The 16,423-nt window shown below is 45.5% G+C and overlaps 1 protein-coding gene across 3 annotated transcripts in view; it reads right to left on the bottom strand.

The window, feature by feature from the left end:
• COBL (cordon-bleu WH2 repeat protein) overlaps nucleotides 1-15,840 on the bottom strand; it is a 233,717-nt gene extending 217,877 nt beyond the window's left edge. For all 3 annotated transcript variants that reach the window (XM_073332702.1, XM_073332705.1, XM_073332704.1), the window contains exon 1: nucleotides 15,736-15,840. In XM_073332702.1, coding sequence (XP_073188803.1) covers nucleotides 15,736-15,779 — 44 coding nt within the window. In that variant the 5' untranslated portion in view covers nucleotides 15,780-15,840. The remainder of the gene's footprint in view (nucleotides 1-15,735) is intronic.
• Nucleotides 15,841-16,423: the final 583 nt, after the last annotated feature.

The raw sequence follows: 16,423 nt of genomic DNA, 5'->3' as shown, positions 1-16,423 counted from the left end.
AGCTCCCCCACTGCGAAGCGCAGCCCCTGTTAGCAGCTCCAGCCTCTTCCCAGTGGGGGGCTGAAGTGAGCCTTAGCACCCCCGACCCCCAGGGCCCCACCTCCTGCTCCTTCTCTTCCCACTGAGTCCTCCACCCTTGGCCAGGCCAGGCGTCAGAGCCAGGCCAGGAGAAGAGTGGCCCAGGGAGCCTCGGGGAAGCCCCGGACCCTCCACCTGTCCTGGATGGTGTGCACTGGGGGTGAGGACACAGGCCCCTCTCTTCTACACAGGTTCCCGCACTCCTGCAGGACCCCCCAAATTGTTCAGGGCCCATGGGCACAGGGGCTTATGTGTTAATCCACCACTACATGAAGGCTACCTGTACCACTGAGCATGAGGAGAAAGAGGTTTAGGGTGGATGCTCTTGCATCAAGGAACATCCACCTCTATGGGAGTTATGGGCCAGAAGAGAGGTAAGAGCGATATTTACTTCCTTCTAAGGAGCGAGAATGGAAGAACACACACACACACACAAGCATACCAGCAGAGGCACGTGTGCAGACAGAGCAGGAGAGAGAAAGCGAAGACTATATATGGCCAGGGGGTCACAATATTATCCACAGTTGGTATTCAGGTATGATATTAGAGCAATGCGTTATGGCTTTCTGCAATGCCATTGGATGACCAAGGAGCTCCCCAGCTCATCGAGCTCTAGTACCACTGATAGCAAGTAAAATCACCAGGAATTTAGGGAACAAATCAAAGTAAAAATATAGCCTGAAAAAGAGATGGCTTCAGGACCACTACCTTCAACTAGTAGACTGCAGAGCAATAGATGGAGAAGGATAATTAGCAAAATCCTTTCTGCGAACTAAACCTCTGGTAGCAGGGTGACCAGGTTTGATCTGTTTACAATATTTGTACAACAAATCCTGATTAGAAGTATCCATCTTAAGGATCATACTTACCTGTAGGCATATTTGTACCTTGGTTTTTGTGATGATGGATCCGAAAGTTTGGTAGCCTTATCTAGCAGAAAGTCTTATTATATTTGTCAGAACAGCACAGTGTGTTTTGGAGAAGCAAATGGCAACAGCAACAGCAAGACAAGATCAGTTAGCGCTGAGAGAGCTAGGATGATGTTGAAATATGAGCTATGCTCCAAGGGACCAAGGAGTAATTTCTCTTGTACCCATAAAGGCATAGGCTGGGTATCAAGTGCCAAAAGAAGTTACTCAAAAAAAAATTGTCCACAGTTGTACCAAGATATTTTTTCCTCAGCATTCAGAGCCTCTGCCATTTCATGTAGCTGTAAAGCACTCAAACAAGGTGAAAAGAGAAAAGAGGACAACAGAGAGAACAAAGTAAAACCATTTCTTCTTTACATTGGACAGCAGTTAATTACTGACTTTGCAGACTAATTTCACAAAGCTGTGAGAGCCATAATGAAAAGGAAAGTATATGTCAGGTCCACAGTAAATACAGAATGTGTCATTCAGTCATAGGCATAGTTGGGGAGGGAGGGTTGATGGGATGTTGCCCCACCCTCCAACAACTGCAAGCCATAGGCATGAAATTTGCACACACACCCCATGCATGGCCCCATTGGCCTGACTAGAGCTGCCCCCCCAAATACAGAAGTCAAACTACACTTATGCATTCAATCCTTGCTCTATTTAGTTAGTGTTTTTGCTGCATGTGCGCAATAATCCCCCCGCAATCAAAAATGTAGTCAGTAAAACCAACTAAGTGCAGAAGTAAGAGCAAGAGCAAAAATTAAACAACTTTTGTGTGTGTGTGTTTCTCACTTCTCCCAGGAGGGTAGAGAAGGATGGGAGAGGAGAATGAGAACAAGTACTTACTGTACCCCCAAACATAACTTCAACAAACTCTCAAGAGACAGTTCAAAAACTTTTACATTTAAAACTTCACTAAAAGACAGACAGTAAAAAAAAAAAAAAAAATGATTTGAGATTGCTTTTAAAGACCTTTGAATAGGATTTGCCTTCGTATTTTCTGCCATGAACAGGTTGTAATGGCCTCCAGCTATGCTGAGAAGTTATATGAAGCTCACGTCATGGGATGTGTGCAGTGGTGAGCTGGAGCCAGTTTGCACCGGTTTGCTGGAACCAGTTGTTAAATTTAGAAGCCCTTTTAGAACCGGTTGTCCCTCAACCGGTTCTAAAAGGGACAACCGGTTCTAAAAGGGCTTCTAAATTTAACAACCAGCCAAAAGTGGTGCCTTAGCTGCCGACTCTGTGGGTGCTCCGGGGCTGGAGCACCCACGGGAAAATTTTTGTGGGTGCAGAGCACCCACCGGCAGCTCCCTGCTCAGCCCCAGCTCACTCACCTCTGCTCCGCCTCATGCTCTGAACACCTGGCCCCGCTCTGCTTCTCCACCCCCCACCCTGGTTTCCTGCGAATCAGCTGTTCGTGCGGGAAGCTGGGGAGGGCTGAGAAGCAGGTGGCAGCTTTGCGCTCAGGACCAGGGTGGCGGAGGTGAGCTGGGACGGGGAACAGTTCCCCTGTGCGCCCCTCGGGTTACCTGCTGCGGTGTGGGTGGCCCTCCTCACGCCCCAGCTCACCTCCGCCTCCCTGAGCCTGGGCAGGAAGCCGCCGCTTGCTTCTCAGCCCTCCCGGGCTTCCCGCACAAACAGCTGATTCCCAGGAAGCGGGGGGGGGGGGGGGCGGAGAAGCAGAGCGGGGCGGCGCATTCAGGGGAGGAGGTGGAATGAAGGTGAGCTGGGGCCAGGCGCGGGGCTCTGCGCCCAACAAATTCTCCCCGTGGGTGCTCAAGCCCCGGAGCACCCATGGAGTCAGTGCCTAAGGTGCCACTTCTGATGTGATCAGTGGGGGGAGCAGCCGCTCCCCCTCCTCCCCCCTTAGCTATGCTACCCTGCCCCTAGGAGCCAGAGGGACCTGCTGGATGCTTCCAGGGAGCCACCCCAGGTAAACACCGCTGGGACTCCCCACCTCGCCCCCCAGCAGGTCCCTCTGGCTCTTAGGGGCGTGTCAGGGTGGGGTGGGCACCTACTATGGTGGCCCACGAGACCCTCCTGCCCAGTTCCAGGGGCAGTCGGGGACAGGGGGCAGAGGCAGGGCACGATCCCCTCTTGGGATGAGGAGAGAACCGGTTGTTAAGATTTTAGCAGCTCACCACTGTGTGCATTGTGGGTGGTGGTGGTGTGTGTGGGGGCAGGGGGGCACGGGGGTTGAAACAAAGGCCAATGCAGATAGGTAGTCTAAACTAGATGATCAGTCTGCATTTTTTCCCAGTCACACCAATGCTATGACTACCGCTGGTTCCAATATTTTGAGAGTTTCATGCGTGGGAGCTCCATCCAGCTTCCCTGCTCCATTTGAGGAAGTCAAATTCCTGCCATTGGCCCTCCTTCCCCATGTCAGGTCACCCAAGAATTAAAAACAATCCCAGGAACTCAAAAAGTAAGGGTGACTCCAGACACGGAGAGGAAAGAGGGAATCATAGAGGCCTATAGTGAAAATGGAGGTCAATGAATTATGAATGTATGTTGATAGCAAAACCTCAAAAAGAAAGTTCTGTTGTATGCCTGTTGTTGCCTGAGCATTTGTCTCAAAGACTCTGTATGCTGATTTTTCAGATGCAGTTGCATTAATTATATAAATAGAAAATTAATTACAGTACCAGGTACATTTATTAAAGCAATGCTTAGTGATTGGGACAGGAAACCTCACCAGCCACCAGTGAATACTGTGCAGACAAAATCCCTATGCATTGTGGAAATGTGCCCTGGTATTTACTTGTTCTTCCTAAGGCAAGATTTAACTGTGATTACTGCAAGAAAGAGTACCATACATAGCACCTACCTTTCTAATTCAGATTCACAACCATATTACAATAAGGGGTGATTTAATAACAAGTATTTACAGTATATATTAATCATAACAGACTACTGATTAATACACAACTGAAGAAATAAAAGTATGGAGAATGCAGCATTCTAAGCGGATTGTTAGCAGTCCTTAGCTTACAGATAAAGGCTCACTTATTGGACTGACTGAATGTTATGATGTTGGTCACTCCTGCTGAACTTTACAGGTGATTATAGTTATAAAACTGACCATGTGACCAAGTCACCTTGTAATTCAGAGGTAGGCAAACTATGGCCTGCAGGCCACATCCGGCCTGCGGGACCATCCTGCCCGGCCCCTGAGATCCGGCCCAGGAGGCTCGCCTGGCCCCTCCCCCACTGTCCTCCCTCCCCCACAGCCTGAGCGCACAGCACCGCCAGCGCTCTGGCCCGTCGCTCTTGCCGGGCAGCTCGGTGGTGTGGCTGGCTCCGGCATGGTAAGGGGTCGGGGGGTCGGGTTGGGGTTTGGATAGGGCATGGGAGTCCCGGGGGCCCAGAAGGGGGGCAGTCAGGGGACAAGGAGCAGGGGGAGTTGGAGGTTCTGAGAGGGGCAGTCAGGGACAGGAAGTGTGAGGGGGCAGGGACAGGCTGTTTGGGGAGGCACAGCCTTCCCTACCTGGCCCTCCATATAGTTTTGCAACCCCAATGTGGCCCTCGGGCCAAAAAGTTTGCCCACCCCATTCTAATTCAACATCTGTGCCCCCTGTGTGACTTTAAGTCTTATCTATTTACTGAGAAAAACAAGTTCCTACTCTGATTAGCATAACAGAGCTATTACAACTTAGAAAGACCAGGCTAGATTCTCTTCAACCTCATACATCATTAGTAAAATTATCATCTCAAGCCTGATTGTTGAATATTTGCTATGGCTGGTGATGCAACAGTTTGACGTTCTGATCCCAGGTTGAACAAACAAGGTTGGCAGTTAGAAAATTTTTATTTTTTGTTCACATGTAAACAGAACAGTGTTAGTCTGGAAGTTATTGAGAGAAAGAGAGACGAAATAGGGAACTGTCACAGAGTGATTTTTTTGCAGTCATTTTCAGACTGCAAGTACACACAGAAAACCAAAGTACATTAAAGAGTTGAATAATGCAACATTAATCCATTGAAAAGACAACCTTATTTCTGGTGCACAAGTACTAAATGTGGGTATCCGATACTGTGGGTCAGAGATATCTCAGCACTCCCCCGACACGCAATCTTTCTCACTCATTTTTTGGCATGTGCTAAATATCTGGCTAAATTCTGCCACCGTAATGCTGAAACTATGACAACAATATACTATTCACAGGATCACTTACTTAGTGATAAGCAGTCTGGCTCACTGGTCACCTACCTCACATCTCTGGAAACATATTTACATTAAGAAAGTTAATGTTATTCATTGAAAGATCAATGAAACTATTCATGTTATTTACTGTAGGAGCATGCATACTGTAAGTCAGGAGAAGACATTTGATAGTAGCTTGAATTTCCATTATCTGGAGATCAGACTACTTTGAAGAGCGCCTTAAAATCCTGAAATTGTCTAGAAATGTGGATTTTAAATCTCTTTGTAATTCTAATCTGCCAGCTGGCTTCACCCACCAAGATAGAAAATAATCTTCTGGAACCTTCTGGATGTCCCAGCACAGGGGGTTAAAATGTAAAAGCTGTCCATTTTCAGAGAGATCTAAATGGCAGACCAATGGAGAAAATTGCACCACAGCATGGCATCAGATGTGTCAAAAAATAAGTTTGCTGGAATCAACGAGAGAGTGTTAAAAATCTAGCTCAGGGGAAGCTTTGCTAGGGCACTGAACTGGGAGTCAGGAAATCTGGATTCCCCTCCTACCTTAGACACAGACATCCTGCGCAACTTTGGGCAAATCATTTAATCTGTTCAGTTTCCCATCTGTAGATGGGGTTATCACTTCCCTGCCTCACAGAGGTGCTCTGTGGAGGCAATCATTAATTTTTAAGAGGTGCTCTGGCACTGCGATAATAGGAACCTTTTAAATACCTAGATAAAGACCTTCCGAAAATGCCAGAAATGTTGGGAAGATTGTGTACAAGCATTCAGATAACTGCAACTCATGTGAGGGCAATAACTCTAGTCATAATTACTAATACACTGCGATCTTTGCCATTCCATGCCACAAGAAGCACCACACATCTCTGTTAAGAAATGGAAAGCCATTAAGGGATGAGTCTGAGGATGCATTTGCCCACCAGCACCTCTCATGGCTGTGGCTGGTGTCACAGCACGTCTGCATCAGTTTCCCCACCTCTCCACCTACAGTTGTTTGACCCTATGCCGGGTGGCTGTCCTCTTATGACTCCATCCCAGTGCTTAATTTGGGCCAGGGCTTCACAGGGTTGAGCCCCAGCACCTGTAGACTTGGCTGTTCATAGCCCCAGCACCTCTGGGCTTGCTGCATCAGTTATGAATGTTTAAAAAAGAAAAAAAAAGAAATTGCTTGAGTCCTGGCACCCTTTTCATTAAAAATTAAACTGCTACAGCCCTCTGGTTGGATTGTTGATAGTCTCTAACCTTTCATGACAAAGAGTCTGACAGACTAGAAGTCCAATGACTCCAGCAATTGTCACTTAGAACAGCCTCCACAAAGTCCTGCCCCTTTTGCTCTGAGGGGTTTTCATAATTTTTAGATTCCAAGGCCAGAAGGGACCACTGTGATCATTAAGTCTGACCTCCTGTATTACACAAGCCATAGAATTTTCCCCAACATTATTTCTTTTGAAGTAGATCATATCTTTTAACAAGACATCCAATCTTGATTTTAAAATTGCCATGGATAGGGAACCCATAACAAACCTTGGTAAAAACTGTTGTGAACAGTTAATTACGCTCACTGCTAAAAATGTACACCTAATTTCCAGTCTGAATTTGTCCAGCTTCAGCTTCCAGCCACTGTGTTATACCTCTCTCTACCAGGTCAAAGAGCCCTTTAATAAATATTTGTTCCCCATTGCAATAGGGTGGCTTGCCCCTTTAGGGGTAGGACTAGCCAGTGCGGATTACTAAATATTCGATTGGATCAGATAATTCCCTACAAAGAGCAGCAGATGTCTGTAGGGAAAAGGGAAGTTCAGAAAATGTCAGGATGTAAGAAAGGCTTCTGCAAGGAAGACCTTGATACCAGGCTGTTTGGAAGCCAAAGCCAGAACCCCAAGGCTTCAGCCAGGTAGGTGCTGGGAGTGACCTGATAGGAGGGTAAAAACCTTGGACTCTGTTTTGGGACTTTATTTATGTGAATAAACTCAAAAATAAACCTCAAAGCTCCGACCCCCAAGAAGGGATGGTGAGTGGACAAGAAAAGCCTGCGTGAAGTTGGTTTAAGAAGCCCTTTGAGGGAAAAATTGTTAGCATGAAACCCCTTGCCATGAAGGGTTACAAGGGAGACAGCTGACTCTTACACCCATCTAGGAACTGCTAGACTGTGTTCATGTCACTCCTTAACCTTCTCTTTGATAAATTAAATAGGCTCAAGGAGCTCAATCTATCACCATCAGACAGGTTTTCCAATCCTTTAATCATTCTCATGGCTCCTCTCTGAACCCTCTCCATCTATCAACATCCTTGTTGAACTGTTGACACCAGAACTGGACACAGTGTTCCAGGAGCAGTCACAACAGAGCCAGATACAAAGGCAAAAATAACCTCTCAACTCTTACTTGTTATTCCAAGGATCATATTAGTCCTTTTTATTGCCCCCTTTGCTGGTGATGGCAGGGAAACCCAGGCTCACCCGCTCCTCTGACTACCAGCCCAGGGAGCCTACTTTAGTATCTGCGACCAGTTCCTCACAATCTCTTGCTGCTTCTTACCTTGCCTCTCTTGTAGGCCTTCTCCAGACTCACGTACAGTGGTTCTCCCTCTCTGGAAGTCCAAACTCTGGAGTGACTTCCAGCCAGTCTGAGCAGCTGAAGGAATCTTCTCTCTGTAGATCCTCAGTTTCTCTAGCAGCCACCTATCTCTTCTGATCTGCAGACTTCTTATCCCTCAGCTGTTTCTGACCCAGTAAATAGTCACAGCTGGAGAGATAGCTAACCTGCTTGTAACCCCTAAGTGCCCGTGGTAGTCTGGGTCCATACTCCCCATGTCTGGATGTCAAGGAGTTGCTAGCCCCAAATCTGAATTTGCTGTCTTTCTAGTACAGTAATGTAATGGATTCCTGCTTCAAAAATATGTATTTTCATTATGTCCCATGATGCATGCTATGTCAATTCATACCTCATAGACTATTTTAAATTACAAGTATTTTTAAATGTTATTTCCAGGCTGTTGGACTATCCCATTGGTGCTGCTTTCCTGGGTGGGGAAAAAGGTAAACCAGATCAAAGCAGAATGCCAGTGTAACTAATCCCTGTGCAATCAAATGCTTTCCTAAAACCAACTGAATTGAAGCAGCTCTGAAGATACAGGAACAAAAGCCAGCAAAAATCAAACAGAAACTACATGGAAAGGATATGGAGGACAAACAAGGATATAGACCACTGTAGGAGATGGCATAGCAGGGTTAACTAGGACTAACAGGATCCCAGGAGGCACAGCAGAATGAGAGGAAAGGGAATGCAAAATATACAAGGGGGAAAGAGGATGATGAGGGGGAGAGAGAGAAAGATAGTGAAAGAATAAGGGAGAATGGAATGAGAGCATGAAAAATCAGAAACGGAGGCTTTGGAAAATGGTTGAGAGAATAAGAAAGTTCTACTACATTTTTCTGACAATTCTGTTGTATAACCAACTTATTTTTAAATAAGTATATAATAAATAGCTTATTTTTACAATGGTCTTTAACAATGTTGATGTATCAGTCATAATGAACTGAAAAATTATTTTCATTTTATGTCAGTATTCATACAAAATGTAAACTGTAATGGGATTATTTTTGTTGCAAGCAATGGGCTTGATTCTCTTCCCACAGTCTTATGTTGATGTAACTCGGTCAACATCAATGGAATTACCTCTGATCTAGACCCTTGAATCAAGCCTTATGTCTGCAAGGATGCTAGGACATATTTTATGGGGAAATTTCAGCTCTAAGATACATATCATAGAATGTCAGGGTTGGAAGGGACCTCAAGGAGGTCATCTAGTCCAACCCCCTGCTCAAAGCAGGACCAATCCCCCATTTTTTGCCCCAGATCCCTAAATGGCCTCCTCAAGGATTGAACTCACAACCCTGGGTTTAGCAGGCCAATGCTCAAACCACTGAGCTATCCCTCCCCCTTATATACACAACTCCCACTGAATTCTATGGGAGTTGTGTGTACAGGAGGGTGGAATTTGGCTCCAGGTGGTTATTACTATTTGTAATATGAGGGATGATGCCCAGAGTAGGCATGTTTGCATTAGTAGGCATGTTTGCGGAGGCAGAGAATGTTTAAAAGATTTACTGTAATATTTGTTTGCATTTCTAATCACACTCTGTCCTCATCATCCTTGCACATCAGTTATTCTACACATTAGACAAGAGTCTTATATAAAAGTATAACGAAGGTGCTGTTAGGCAGAGTGTCAAGCTTTCCAGTTGTTCTAGTTTTTGATTTAAAGATAAAAACACTTCAGGGTTTTCGTATATATCAAATCTTTTGAGGCCTGAATATTATGATTCAATGAAGTGTCCAAGTGGAGGCAAAGAAATAGTGCAGAGTAATGTTCTATATACAGAAGGTCTTCTTGGCCCTTTAAAATGCATGGCTTAGGGAGTTAAATGGTAAAGATAGATAAATACACAGTAAAATATTTTAAAAAGTTAGCTGTGCAATTCCATGAGGTACGTAATTTAACATTAACTACACAGACAAGGAGCCTAAGTAGAATTATACTGAAAATCAAAACAAGACTTAAAAACTTGGCCTATTCTTTACTCAGAGGCTTGTTTTCCTGAGGTCTGAATGTAACTGCTAATAATGATATATTATTTTTATCTGTCTAGGTACTCATAGGGTCCCTTCAGTGTAGTGTTTAAGTACCTCCCAAAATGTATATATGTATTTACCTTCACAATGCCCCTGTGAGGTAGGGAAATATTATCCTGCTTTACACAGGGGGAACTGAGGCACAGACCTTAAGGCTCTGATTCAAGAAAGCACTTAAGTGCCCTGCTGAATAAGGATATTTTCTGAATTAGAGCCAAAGGGTCTTGTACAAGGTCACACAGGAAGTCCACAGGGGCTTGACCTGGCAAGACGCTGAACATCTGCAACTCCCAATGGCTACAATCAGAAGTGAGGATGCTCAGCACCTTGCAAGACTGAGCCCATGAAAAGTAGGAATTGAGCCCAGATCTCATGAGCCCTCAGTTCAGTGCTTTAACTATATGACTATCCTTTCACCTAGGACTCAGTGCTGAATTCCTTGAGCATCCAGAACTCCCCCTGAAATGCAAGAGCAGAGACATGCCCCTACTCCCATTGAAACCACTAGGAAGAGCAGCAGGCCCTATGCTGCTAGTGAACAATGTTTTAAACTAGTGTATTTCTTGATTATAACATCTGCTATGAACTAAGTTCTACTCCTTGTTGTTTATCTCCATCTCCCATTTATGTCAATGAGAACTGAATCTGTACAACCAATGACAGAATTTAGCCCGCAATGCAGAGTTTAAGTTATGTTTGCTTCTATTTGTTATTACATTATCTAAGAAGATAACACAGTCAGAGAGATTCTCTTCCTTTCAAATGCACATGTTCAAGGTGAGGTGCAACTAAAACTTTTTTTAGGACTTGGTCCTACACAGGGACCATGGACAAATTAAGTCCCACCAAGATCCTCCCATCAGGGCTTCAGTGGGACATAAGTAAAGCACATGCTTTGTGCTGGCCCACTGCAAAGAAGTGAATTTCACCCATGTTGGCACTACTACATAGTTTAAAAATCAGCTTCCTCATCTGAAAATGTGTATTTTAATATAGCATTACTAATTGTTATATAGAACATCCATCCAGGAACTGGTAATTATAATATTTCATAGATCATAAATTCTAAAAATATTATCCAAAACTGACAAATACTTGGTGTTGGGGGGAGGGCAGACTGCAAGACTCTAGTCAGATTGTTATTTCACTTTTAAAAACAACAACACTCTATCACACTCCTAAGTGGGTAATTCTCCCAGAAACTGTGTCATGTATTACTTATAGTTAGGGCCCTACCAAATTCACAGTAGATTTTGGTCAATTTCATGGTCATAGGATTTTAAAAATCATAAATGGCATGATTTCAGCTATTTAAATATGAAATTTTACAGTGTTGTAACTGTAGGGGTCCTGACCCAAAAAGGAGTTGTGGCGAGTTGCAAGGTTATTGTAGGGGGTTGCGGTACTGCTACCCCTAATTCTGCGCTGCTGCTGGTGGCGGTGCTACCTTCAGAGCTAGGCAGCCAGAGAGTGGCAGCTGCTGGCCGTGAGCCCAGCCCTGAAGGCAGAGCCACTGCCAGCAGCAGCTCAGAAGGGTGGCATGGTATAGTATTGCCACCCTTACTTCTGTGCTGCTACCTGCAAAGCTGGACCCTCATTCAGCAGCCACCACTCTCTGGCCGCCCAGCACTGAAGGCGGCAGTACAGAAGGGTGGCATGGTATGGTATTGCCACCCTTACTTCTGTGCTGCTGCCTTTAGAGCTGGGCACCCAGCCAACAGCCACTGCCCTCTGGCCGCCCAGCTCTGAAGGCAGTGCAGAAGAAAAGGTGGCAATACCACGACCACCCCTAAAATAACCTTGCGCTTTCCCCCCGCCAACCCCGTTACGGTCAGGATCCTCAGTTTGAGACACACTGGTCTCTCCAATTAAATCTGTATACTATAGGGTAAAAACTCACAAAAGACCAGATCTCACAGGGGGAGACCAGATTTCACTGTCCTTGATGTGTTTTTCATGGCTGTTAATTTGGTAGGGCCTTACTTATAGTAAATTTATCTGGAGGAAATACATAGTAAAACTGTTCTACTGTGGACCACATGATGCATTCATTTTGCTCACCTGTTTAACAAAGGAAGTTAGTAATAGTGCTATTAATGATTAAGCAGAGACAAAAGACAGTTATGCTTAAATTTTGTTAAAAATTTAAAAGTAAAGGTCATTTTAACCTCTTGCTCTCATTTAACTATGTCAATTACTAGTGAAATCAGAAACATGTCTAATGGGATTTTTTTTCCTCATACAGGTAGCTTATTTGTCCTTTCATGAGAAAAACAGGTCCTTCCACAGACCCATATATATTCTCCATTTATTTTCTTGATACGGGCAAGCCAAAAAAAGCTGTTTAAACAAGCCTCTTCCCATATTTCATTGGTACCGCCTATTTTCTCATTTAATGGTAACGAAAAATGTAGTAAAGAACCAAAATTAGATATTCATCAGTATCAGATACTAAAGTCAGAAATTCAATAGCGTACTAATCTATATCTTCAGTGGATGGCATGCATACATCAGCATTAGGTCGTGTAAAAATCCAAATCAAGTTGACGGTATACAACTGCTGAGCTGAAGTCTGATGAAATAGATTATCTGGCCTCACTGAAGTTTATGGGACTTTTGTCACCAACTTCACCAGGAGAAGGATGAGACTTAGATTCTTTACAATAACACATTCTAAGCACATCTCACCTTTGAAACAAATTCTACTGTCACATTAGTGTAAATCTGGAATAATTCCACTGAAGGTTATGGAGATACTCCAGATTTACACTCATGTACATGAGATCAGAATCTGGTCCATCGACTCCAGTGGGGTTACTCCAGTTTTACTGTACTCAGCGAAAACTGGATGGAGAACTTGGGGTTTATTTAGAAGTATCCATAATAATTAAATATATATGCAGGCATTCTATCAGTTGCAATCTTGGAGATAGGCACATAATATGCCCTCCCAAAACGAAGTTGTGAAACAGCTTAAAGTATCCATTACAGAGACAAGGTGGGTGAGGTAATATCTTTTAGTGCACAAACTTCTGTTGGTGAGAGAGACAAACTTACAGAGCAATCCAGGTGTAGACTTTTCATCATAGTCACAATTCAGACACAAACTTATTCTTCAAAACATATATTCAAATTCACACCTTAGTTCCCATTCCTCAGCACTTTTTAAACTAATTTATGTTAATGCCTCAAATCCTTAAAAATACAGGAGAGAGATGTCAGATTTACTATTTCCTTAAAATAAATTATAATCTTAAGAGATCCTATTCAGATAGGGTCAGATACTCAAAGAGGTTACTGTTAAAAAGAAAACTATCTTTAACATGAATTAAACCTCAAATCAGCAACTACCACCAAGCTGACATTTCATCCTACAGGCCAAAGAAATACTGTACCTATATTGTTTTTATTAGTACAGCACTAAGGAATACCTTTGGAGGCAATTGTCCTGCATCCACCACTCCTTGCACAGATCTGAAAACCAGTCATAACACTACAAGAACTAGCAAATGCAAACAAGTGGACAAGGTAGGAAAGTGAAACATTATATTAACAAAAGCACTGTTACACTTCAATCCTCTGCTTTATTGCAACTAAAACGGAGAGAAATCAGACACTTGTTTTCTTAGTTTAATTTAAGGTATAAATACCAGAATTACTGATTTTGCATTTCAATATTATGTATGCTGAACTATAATAAAATGGCAAACTTTTGAAAGAATCACATTCTTTCCCAAGTCTTGGAAAATGGTGTGAAGTAGAGCAATCTAGTATGATGAGAGAAAAGAGAGTGACTTAAATGCTTGGTAAGTTTTTACTCCAATAAATGATGACCCACACCTTCATGATATTGGTTTTATTAGTTAGCAACTGGACTTACCAGTCACCACTTTGACATTCAGCATTAATTTATCCTTTAAGGTTCCCCATCTATATTATATGGGTTACGCTGGGGTGGTTACTTAGGGACAAAGTTTTTTTCCCCACAAAAGAGCCACTTGAAAGCCTGGGGACTGCAGCAGCAGTGGGTGGCAGCAGCAGGGAAGAGCATTACTGTCCCAGGAGCCTCCTAATGCTAACCTAGAATGGAAGCTGAAATGCGATAAGCCATTTTCCCACAACAGCTAGAGTCATGACACCCTCCTTCTCTGCTCTAATTCCAGAACACCAGCACTTTCTCCTCGTCACCTGTGATTCTAGAACCTCATCACATTATCCCAGTCTGTTCAGATTCTAAAATGTCAACACTTTCTTCCCCTGGCAACTACATTACAATTCCAGAACTCCAGCACCTCCTGCATTGTGATTCCAGAATGACAACGTTCCCTCCCAGCTCTTCTGCCTGCAGTTATCTTCCCCATTGCAGTGACATACAGGGACAGGGCGGAGGAAAAGGAGGTAACAGGAACAAGGCAAAACATAACTACACGTGCTGTGTTTGTGCCTGTGGGCCCACCCTAGGGAACACTGGACACAGTTATCAAAACTGTAAATATTTTGCTAGGAATGTGCTGCGGCTCAGTGCTGTTAAACCTCCTGCAACTGAGGGGGTATATACCTGTCCTAGTGTATTTTAAGCTACTTGAAATTCCTCAACAATCATTCTTCTCCGTATGGTGCCTCCTGTCCCTCCTCTGTTCCTACACTTTACCCTCTTCTAGCCTTACATCATTCCCATAGTTCCTTCCCTTCTTTTTCCCTTTTGCAGAACTTTTTCCGTCCCTTCCAGGCTGACTTCCTCATTTATCCCGTCAAAGTCCAGAGCAGTTTCCCCTTCTTTTCCCCCCCTCTTTGTGACTCTATCCTTGGGGTTGCCTTCCTTCTCTCCCCATTAGTGCCAGTCCCTCAGGGATTGGCCTCTGAACCTCGGGGCTCCTCTCCTGGCTGCAGCTCTGCACCTTCCCTTGCTTCACTTTCCCTGCCAGCTATGCTTCATTCTCCTACCCCTCTCCTTCTGAGCAGCAAGCACCATCTCCTCCCCATGCTGTGAACAGCTGAGGGGGCGGGCTGGAGGGGGCTGCTGGAGGTGGGGGGATGGGGGGCAATCTTGGCCAGATCAGGACTGTTGACACATATGAGCCTGGGCTCCCTAGCTCAGATCAATCCAGTTACCTGGGAAACCTCCCCAGAAGCAGTAGGGAAACCACACACCCAGAGCAACTAAAGCTCTGCTTCCCCTGTTTGCTGCCATCCCCAGAGCAACGTTCCCTCTAATTTTTGACAGGGCGTACGTGCAAAAAAATTATTCTGTGCAAATTTTTGAAACAGAGTTCAAATTTGTGTGCCATGAGGCAAATGCACCCAAGCGAGTAAAATGCTTATCCATTTAAAAAGTTTTAATTTGCAATTTGTGATAATAATAGTTTTGCACCATGTTATTTTATAAATGTCATTTTAAATACTTAGAAAAAGGAAATTTAACCTTCTTTCCCTTTCGCGCCCTCCCCCCCGCCAGCAAGTAGAATCTGGCTGTGTTGATAGATGGCGGGCAAACAATGTCACAAGTTGCCCGTAAATGATATTTCGGCCTGGCTTGAATGCAGTATTTCATTTTCCGTGCGCACGGTGTTTTGCCGTGTGCGCAGGGTTTAGGATCTGTGTGCGCACGCACACGTGCGCAGCTTAGAGGGAACTGTGCCCCAGAGGGCTGCGGGAATACTGCAAACAGAGGAAGATGGTCACCCTTGGTTTGTAGGAGGAGAGGGATCTGGGGTGAGGTAAATAATCTCATAATGATTATTATGAGAATAGCACCCAGGGTCCCCAGGCTAGGAGTGGCCCCGTTGTGCTGGGCGCTGTACAATTGCATTGTAGGAAACCTTCCTGGAGCCTACCAAAATAAATCAACGCACTCCCCACCCCAGGCTAGTCACTGAAGCCACAACCCCCCCTCCCCCGCCTCCTAACTCTGCCCAGTGTGTGGCAGGAGGTCTCTTACCCGCTGGGAGGTTTATTGGCCGCGGGCTGCGCGAGAGTCTCCATGGATGGCTCACTCCTTTCCACTGAATTAAAGGCTTGATACAATTCCAGTTTGAGAGGGGGAGGCGGGCGAAAATGATGAGCGGATGCCTTTCTTCTCCTCCTCCTTTCATTCACACTTTCCTCCCTTCTGGCCGAGCCATCCTCCCCTGGCTGTCTGGGAGAGGAGAGAGTAAAGTTACTGTTCCCTGCCTGGCACCCGCTGCGCAAATAAGGCAGCTGGCAGGAACGACTCCGCTCCGCCAGGCACCACGCCCGAGCGAGGGGGGCACAGGCAAGGAGGGGAAAGGAAACGCAGCAGCGCCCGGCGGCCCCCCGCCCGCACCCGGCCCAGCCCGCCCGCAGCCTTCAAGGTGGCGAGCGACCCGCAGGCTGCAGGGCGGGGAGGCAGCCGGGAGGCGACGATCCACCTGGGGCAGCGCGTGCCCCGCGCGCGCCTGCCCCCGCCTCACATAGGGATGACCCGCGGCGAAACCGCCCCCCCCCACCCCGCCAGTTACTCCGCTGGGCAGCGCCAGGCTCCGATCCACTCACCCGAAGGCTGGGAGGGCCGAGCCTGGTGGCGGCTCCGCGCTGTCACACGGGCATGGCCGCTGCCTTGCAGGGCGGGAGCGCCTTGCCGGGCGAAAGGCAGCCGGTTGGGAGCG

This window comes from Lepidochelys kempii, chromosome 2 (assembly GCF_965140265.1).
Source record: "Lepidochelys kempii isolate rLepKem1 chromosome 2, rLepKem1.hap2, whole genome shotgun sequence".
NCBI classification, from domain to species: domain Eukaryota; kingdom Metazoa; phylum Chordata; order Testudines; family Cheloniidae; genus Lepidochelys; species Lepidochelys kempii.
The sequence above is the reverse complement of the archived record's forward strand: the minus strand, read 5'-3'. Positions and strand labels throughout refer to the sequence as shown.